This window comes from Solanum tuberosum, unplaced genomic scaffold (genome assembly GCF_000226075.1).
Source record: "Solanum tuberosum cultivar DM 1-3 516 R44 unplaced genomic scaffold, SolTub_3.0 scf00110, whole genome shotgun sequence".
In the NCBI taxonomy this organism is placed as follows: Eukaryota; Viridiplantae; Streptophyta; class Magnoliopsida; order Solanales; family Solanaceae; genus Solanum; species Solanum tuberosum.
In genome coordinates, this window is record NW_006239037.1 from 904106 (window position 1) to 912154 (window position 8049).

General features: G+C 31.7%; 1 protein-coding gene across 4 annotated transcripts in view; it reads left to right on the forward strand.

Moving 5' to 3' along the window:
- LOC102599493 (protein TIFY 4B-like) overlaps positions 1 to 1720 on the forward strand; it is a 6033-nt gene extending 4313 nt beyond the window's left edge. Inside the window, exons 7-10 of one of the 4 annotated variants that reach the window (XR_367457.2) lie at positions 37 to 100; positions 210 to 421; positions 1194 to 1272; positions 1380 to 1720. Coding sequence is in view for 3 of the 4 variants with exons in the window: in XM_006349654.2 (XP_006349716.1) it covers positions 37 to 100; positions 210 to 421; positions 1194 to 1207 (290 nt within the window). In the remaining variant the exon portion in view is untranslated. Of the gene's footprint in view, positions 1 to 36; positions 101 to 182; positions 422 to 1193 lie in introns of those variants that run through there. The other 3 variants (XM_006349654.2, XM_015309700.1, XM_006349655.2) reach the window with 3 other exon arrangements.
- Positions 1721 to 8049: the final 6329 nt, after the last annotated feature.

Sequence of the window (8049 nt, forward strand, 5' to 3'; positions counted from 1 at the left end):
CCCCCCCCTCCCCTTCCTCCAAAATCAATTATGCAGAATCAGTGAACCACGTAAGCAGAAAAGCATTACTGGAAAGATATCGTGAGAAGCGGAAAGACAGGTACTGCAATAAGTGAACTGCTCAATTTCAAAATGGAAATAAGAAACGAGAACAGTTGTACTTCTTTTTGTGTCTTTTTCAGTATCTCACATCTCTGTTAGATGAAAAGGTTCAAGAGAAAGATGGGAATGCCTTCATCTGCTAGCTTGGACATCTATTTGAACCATCGAACCGGAAATCATACCCCAAGTGAGCTCTCAAGTAGGAGCAACACTTGTTCCCCGCCTGCTATTAGATTATCTGTTGCACCTGCTCCAAGTGGTTCAATGGATAACATTCTCCAAATGGATGCCAATGCTTCTGGTTTTCTCGACGACAAAGGTGAGTTTTTGCTTTCACCAAACCATGTTTAGTGATTTTCTAATTTCAACTTTCAAGGAACATTCTTGTTTTTGCCTCCCTAAATTAGTTCATTTGAGATTTTGCCTCTCCAATTATTTCATTCGAGCTTTAGGGATCTATCAGAACTGCAAACTTTCCCAGGTTGGGCAATAAGTTAATGTTTGTTCTAAACCCTGAGCTAGTTGTTGTTTTTATTGTGTAATCTGATTGATTACACAAACTCTGTGTCAACCTCTTAATCTGCTCTTTCTAAGTTTATACGTCCATCTTGACATGAGTTTTTTCTGAATGAATGTATTTCCTTTTGAGCGAACCAACCTCGCATGGAAGCTTTGGGGACCTTGCAAGATGCCAAGTGATTGTTAATTGGTGATTGGTTATAAATGAAGATATAGACCTATCACTCAAATAACGTAACTGAACAGATAGTTATATATAGACCTATCTCATGAGTATATTTTATCCTTGTTTGTGTAGGAACCCTGTCATTCTTGTCAATTTTCGTTCTTTGCCTGAGGTCATGCATCACAAGTATTCGTATTTTAATTACTATATTTGTAGTTTTTGCTTTTCCCTCTTTATTCTTGCACATTCCTCTTGTTTCGAACTTTCTTATAATTGTACGAACTTTGAGCTCCATCCAATATATAAGGAAAAAAGAAATCTGTTGCTAGCTCTGGAAAGTGGTATCTTGCACTAGATGAGATTCTTAAAATGGTTAAAGTTTATTACTTTTCTTTTTGCTGTGCAGATGGTAAAGAGTGAAAACTGGGATGATGAGGAACATTCTTGCTTTCTAATTTGTTTTCATGCGCCAGAAAGTCTGGAAGGTAACATCCTGTCCTAGCCTCTGCCTAGTTGAATGACGAGGTGTTGGTTGTTCCTTGTGGATCTGTGTTCAGAAGCACTTTGTATTTAGGCTATCATCATTCCGCAGGTAATGAAGAGAAAAGTAGTCAGGAATAGTCCTCTTGTCATGCAATGTTTTCTGCTTTCAGAATCTTTTTGAAAGCCACCAGGCCTCAAGAGTCCCACTTTAGTGTAGAATTTTAGGCAGTTGCGTTTTTCCCTTTTGCTGGAACTGGTTCTCAAGGAGCTAACGTGGAACCCCTGTTGTAATTAGTCTCGGCACTTTCCACTCTAACAAGACAGATTATTTTGGCTGAACAGTGGAAGTACTTGGGTTACCAAGGCATATTCTAGTTTTATTTGGACTGATTCTTAGGAATAATTTAAATGCTTGACTTACTAAAAAGGTTTAAGGTTGGTTGGTTAGTACTTCCTCTGTCCATCTTTACTTGTACAATATTGACTTAGCACACCCTTAAGGAGCAATAAATAGAATGACAATTTTACTATATCACTCTATGAATATAATAAATTCAATGCTTTGGGAAATGATTATAGTTAATAATAAAGACAAATTAGAAATTAAGTACTAATAAATACTCTCTTGCTTTTCAAACGGGACAAGTAAAAATAGATAGCTGCTCCCTCCGTCTCTAATTACTTGTTCACTTTTGAATTGACACACCTATTAAGAAAATACTTTTTTTTTTTAAATGACAAGGGAAATCTGCAGCCTTATTTGTTCACTTTTGAATTGACACACCTATTAAGAAAATACTTTTTTTTTTTTAAATGACAAGGGAAATCCGCAACCGCTACCCTTTGGGTGCGCACAGGGTAAAACCCCCGCTCCTATACAATAGCTCGCAAATCACATAGGAGAGGTAACCCGCACTAGGCAAGCCCGGTGCGACGAGCTCGACCTAGAAGGTAAACCCCTTACTTTCGCTGGCAAGGGGTTTCGAACTTGAGACCTCCAACATGGAAGTTCCAAGCCCAAACCACTGGGCCACCCCGAAGGGTATTAAGAAAACAATTATTGACATAGTGAGTTTACCATTTTATCACTATTAATTATGAAGTGAATGAATTAAAAAAATTATATTTTCAAGAAGTTCCACCTTTTTTCAAAGTAATTAATTGAGGGTATAATAGGTAAAAATATTTTGTCTTTTCTTGATTTATCATAATTGTCAAGAAATTAGGGACAACTAAAAAGGAAAAAGTGGAGTAGTAGATGTGTGAAAAGATAGTAGACTAACAATGCATGATTTTTGAACTATTCATGTTGCAGTAAGGCTAATATATTAGGACAAATGTATTAATGCTGATGAGGAATACGTGGGTCCATCATGGACGTGTTTAACTCCAGTAGGAAAATGTTGGGATACTTGGAAACCACAATTCCTGTAGGCATGTGGAAGAACGTTTTGTTTGTTTTTTTACTCTGATTCAGTTGGTTGAGATTTCACCAACTGTTGAATCCTTTTTCTTTGATAATTTGGATCTCGTTTCCCATCACAAAAAGAATGAAAAAACGGAAACATATACTTTGTGTTCATACAAAAGGACATACAGCAGCCATTGTAATTTCTCTATAGTTCGGTGCGTATAAGTTGAATCCATTCTATATACATCTCTCCATATTAATTCTGGAATTGTAGCATTAAACATACATCGCCTCGCACAAACTATAACGAGGGCGTTGTTTGATGAAATGATTGAGGACAAGTGTAATGCAAGGTCGTTATATGGGTTACTTGGAAAATCAACTAATTAGTATTATTATAGACTGAGAAATATTGCGTGTGTTTTTAGCTGCTTAAGGTAAGGAGCGTGATAGTGTGTTACAAATTATAACGACTAACGAGGGCATTGTTGATGAAGTGATTTGAGGACAAGAATGAAATGCAAGGTCGTTATATGGGTTGGGTTGGATTGGATTAATAGTTGGATGGATCTTTATGATCATTCAAAAAGGAAATTTCTAAAATAGCTAACATTAGGTTGAAATTAGACTTCCTTGGCTACACTTTGTATGACATTGATATAAATACATTCTGGTGGAGAATATACTTTAGAAACACTCAAATACATTAAATCACGTGTATAATAGTGAACAGATACACTCAAATACATGATACCAATGTATAACAAAGAACTAACATAATTGAATATAAGGTACACATTTACAACAAGTTGCAGATACAAAGACAGATACAGAATGAATAATAAGGAACATATACACTTAATACTTGATACAAATGCATTTGATACAAAAGTATAACAAGGAACATATACACTTGAATAAATTGATACAAATTCAAATACATTTACACATCATGAATAACAAGGACATATGCCCTTCAGTTGCTTTTCCAAATACATTGTGGTGATGAATACGCTATAGAACACGCAAATACATTGATACAAATATATAACAATGAATATATACACTCAAATACATTAATACAATGCATATACATGTGCATTGATCATGGATACAATGTATATACATGTAAATTTGATTCCTTGAATAATTATACATAAATTATACAGTGGTGCGTTTATTATGCACTACATATTGGCTAAATTTTGCAAGAAGAAAAAAATTTAAATTAAGGCTATTTGTTTATTATGAGCTATATAGGACTGTTGTATGGTGTAAAATTTCATTTTTTTTCCCCTCACTTATTTCATCTAAAATGGATAAGAGAGATAATTCATTTCGTGCAAATCAACCATTAATTAAGGTTTTTAAAATTTTCAATAAGTATTTTAGGCGATGGCCTCCTTGAAGACTAGTGTTATAAAATTTGTATTGCATATCTTTTCCTGAGATGAATGAATTTTTTTTATTTTTTAATTAAAATTTTTATATTCTATAAGTTTGAAAATAGAAAATCCCCTTTATGGGGAAGATTGGAATTGATTGGATTAGTTTGTTTCTCATATCAAATGATCTAATAAAAAAAGTAATTCCATACATTTTATAAACAACAATTAACACTCGATCCATCCAAATAATCATCCTCTTATTGCAACATATAGTGTAGTTAATTCACACTGCTAAAAAATCATTTTCTTATTGAAAATTTTCACTGAAAAATATTCGTTCGTTATTTTATGGATATCTTGATTAAATTAATGAGAAAAGAAAAAATAGTAATATTTTTACATAGATAAATGAGGAAGTTTACTAGTTGTATTTTAGTGAGAATCAGTTTCTCGTAATACGTTTTTCTAATAATGAATCGGTTCGGGAAAAAAAGTTATATTTTATAACACAATTTTTTTATTAATTCGCAATAAAAAGAATCTTAATGTCTAATGAAAGATTTACTCTTCATTATAAACTTAAAAAGTAAAGTAAAAACAAAACAAAGATTGAGCAAGTGGTTCTGGTTGACAAAGAAAAAGTAGAATTGTTACTAAAACAATTAATGTTGATATTTTTAATTTGATGAAGGAGATTTGGTAACAAATCACAATCAAACCAAATAAATGGTGCAACAATTACATATATATACATACATTTAAGTATTGCAGGTGGCATCAAGTGCCTGTCGTTGCTTGTCTTTTTCATACAATAATTGCATTTCCATGCTGTAAGTCAATGACAGATCATTTCTTGTCTTAATACTTATCCCTAGCTACCCATTAAACCTAATTTTGCTTCACAATCTTTATATAATCTTTTGCTGTTTTGGACAATATTGGTAAACCTCAAAAAATAGATAATGTCAAATTTAAGCCGAGGAAAAAAAGGTTGTAGTAGTTTTGTATTTAATGTGAATTTCACCTGAAAAAAACATATGCTCGTGAAGAGGAGGTGTACAGATGTCCTGGTAAGGAGGTGCGAGAGACTGGATATTGGGGGTATGTGGTACATCGAGGAATAAAGGTAGGTCAAAAAAGTATTGAAGAGAGGTGATAAGACAGAACATGGTACAACTTAATATTACCGAGGACATGTTGTTGAGATACTCTTCAAATAAGTTCTAAAATAATTGTTTTTTTAAAAGAAAAATTGGGGTAGGGGAAGAAAAAATGGAGGGGATTATTACAAGTTGAAGGATTGAACTGTCACCAATAAAATAAAAGTTTAGATAATCAACTAACATAGCTACTAAGATTCCCCAAAAGAATTGATGACCAGAATTTTAAATACTTAAATACTTATACTAAATGATTTATGGCCATATTATGTTACCTTCAAGTAGAGACAAATCTAACGATATGTAATATATGAGTTCACGTGAAATCAATATCCAAAACTTCACTACATATTTGATTATACACTTAATTATATTATATATTAACTTTAGATTGCGGATTAACACATAAATTTCAAATTATGAATCCGCTTCGACGACAATAATTACCTCAAGTACAGTTTTACAAGTTTAGCCAATTGGCATGATCATCACATGGATTCGCTATACCAAACCTGTTTTTTTATTTTAACCAAATCCAAATTAAGCTCCACACAAGAAAGAGAGATTAATTAGAAATTATCTTTGTTGTTTATATATAATTAAAAAATATTTGAAGTCTCGTTTAATTTCAAAAAATAAAAACAAAGAGGTACAATATTTTCATGTGGCTGGTAAATATGTTAATTATTCTAATGACACGTACAAATACAAATATATAAGAGTAACGATTTTTACCAAATACAATAATACTCATCATATTCTCACTATTTTGAAAACGAATATTTTGTTAGATTACATTTAAATATTTTTGAGATAATTTTTTCTTATTATCAAATAGTACAAAATAGGTAAGAAATTCACTTATTTAAAAAAAGATTTTTTTTAAAGGAACGTGTCATACCAAACACACCCTTAAATCAAATAATTGCATCTTCTTTGGAAATTAATCGGTATACATGAAGAAAACGTTAGGAAAATTACCAAGTTGATATATCCATATGTCATGTTTCAGCAAGCATAAGAATTTTTTTCGATGAAAATCACATATTACCTTATATTCCAATAAATAAATATCGATGTTCACTAATAATAACTTTATGAAAGTGAAAGGGGAAAATTGATACTTATTAGAATGGAACGCAAAATCACTAGAGAGCCTATTTAATTTAGGAGTATTCGATAAAATTGAAACGATATAAAAAATAATCAGCATAGTCCCTTTATAAGAGTTTTACCTATATTAACTGTATTTGAAATCCCCACTATGATATTAATCTATCATGAGTTAAAATCCATTGTCAAATTCACACTATTGCTGCGTTTTTTGTGGACTATAAATCTTATGAGCCCCACAATTAATTATTCAAATCCAGCCATCATTATGGTTCAAAATCCTCATGATATTGATTATTTTTTTTTGGCCTATACTTTTATTACCTCACTTCTATGTAACAAAATGCATCATCACAACAAAAAGAAGATATCCCATCTCTCATCTTCATGTTATTAATATAATGCATAGATGAATTTTGCTGTGGTATGTTCCATTGAAGGTGATCTTTTTCCTCTTAATCAATTAATTAAAAAATATGAAGAAATTTCGCTAAAAAGAAATGTCGTCTCGATAAAAAATGGGTTTTACATTCAAGATTTCGTTAGCCATAATGTTGCTTGAAATGAGTCTGGAAGCCTCGGGATCCGAACCAAAGGTCTACCTAGAACAAACTCAATGTTCTGGAGCTAACATAACCATCAAAATTCACTACAACAAAAACACCTTTTAGCGGCAATAAATATACACATTAACAAATAGTGTTAAAGTCTTTACCCGCATTAGTTAATTGTCATTAGATCTAATGTCACTAAATGCTTTAGGAACATATACTAAGAGTACTAATTGTCGTTAATTAATTGCCGCTAAAGATCATTTTTGATGTAGTGATTGCATTATGAGGTCGTTTACCTGAAGTTTAAACTGAAGGCAATCGTTTGAACTTCAGAAACCTTAATACACAAAAACTTGCATAAAAACCAAATGAACGACTAGATAATCGAACTGTCCGTCCCATCAAGTCATAAATTACGTGGGGTTACTGAAGGAAAGCTCTTAACGGCAAATACACTGAAACAAAAAAAATAAACTAACAGGTCATTACAACTTTGATCTTCGTGAAATAACTAAACGAAAAATAAAGGAGAATGAGGTCCACTAGGAAAAATGGGACTATTACAATTGAAGGAGCGCAAAAGTCACTAGAACATGAGCCCAATGGGTTCAAGATTGTGGTAAAATTGGAATGATATAGAAAAATTAGAATAGTTCCTTTGTGAAGATGATGTTCGGATTAATATTGAAATAATTACTAAATTATACTATGGTTATTAAGTGGAAAAAATGACCATAATTCCTACTACTTTACTATTTCATGATTTATAAAGTGGTTATTAGTTATTATTCTTTGTAATTATCAACCCATTTTCTTCCATATTCTCACAACTTATTGTCCCATTATCTTTCAATTTATTCCAAGGTAGATATTTTTTATCTAAAAAAAAAATAGTAGTTTTAATTTTTATGATGTCAGAAAATATTGTAAAGTGGGTGAAGAAAAAGTTTTATCTGTGAAAGAAGGTATATATTCTTTTTTATGGAGCTTTGAACTTAATCACTTGTTAAAAAATTATTTGAGTTATAATACGGTCGTATCAGACGGTTTATATTATGGAAAAGATAAGCTAAGTCAAAAAAATTACAACTAAATTAATAAAGAGTTTTCTTTAATAGCCTTTAATCTTCTTATTAAAGAGAACGAAATATAT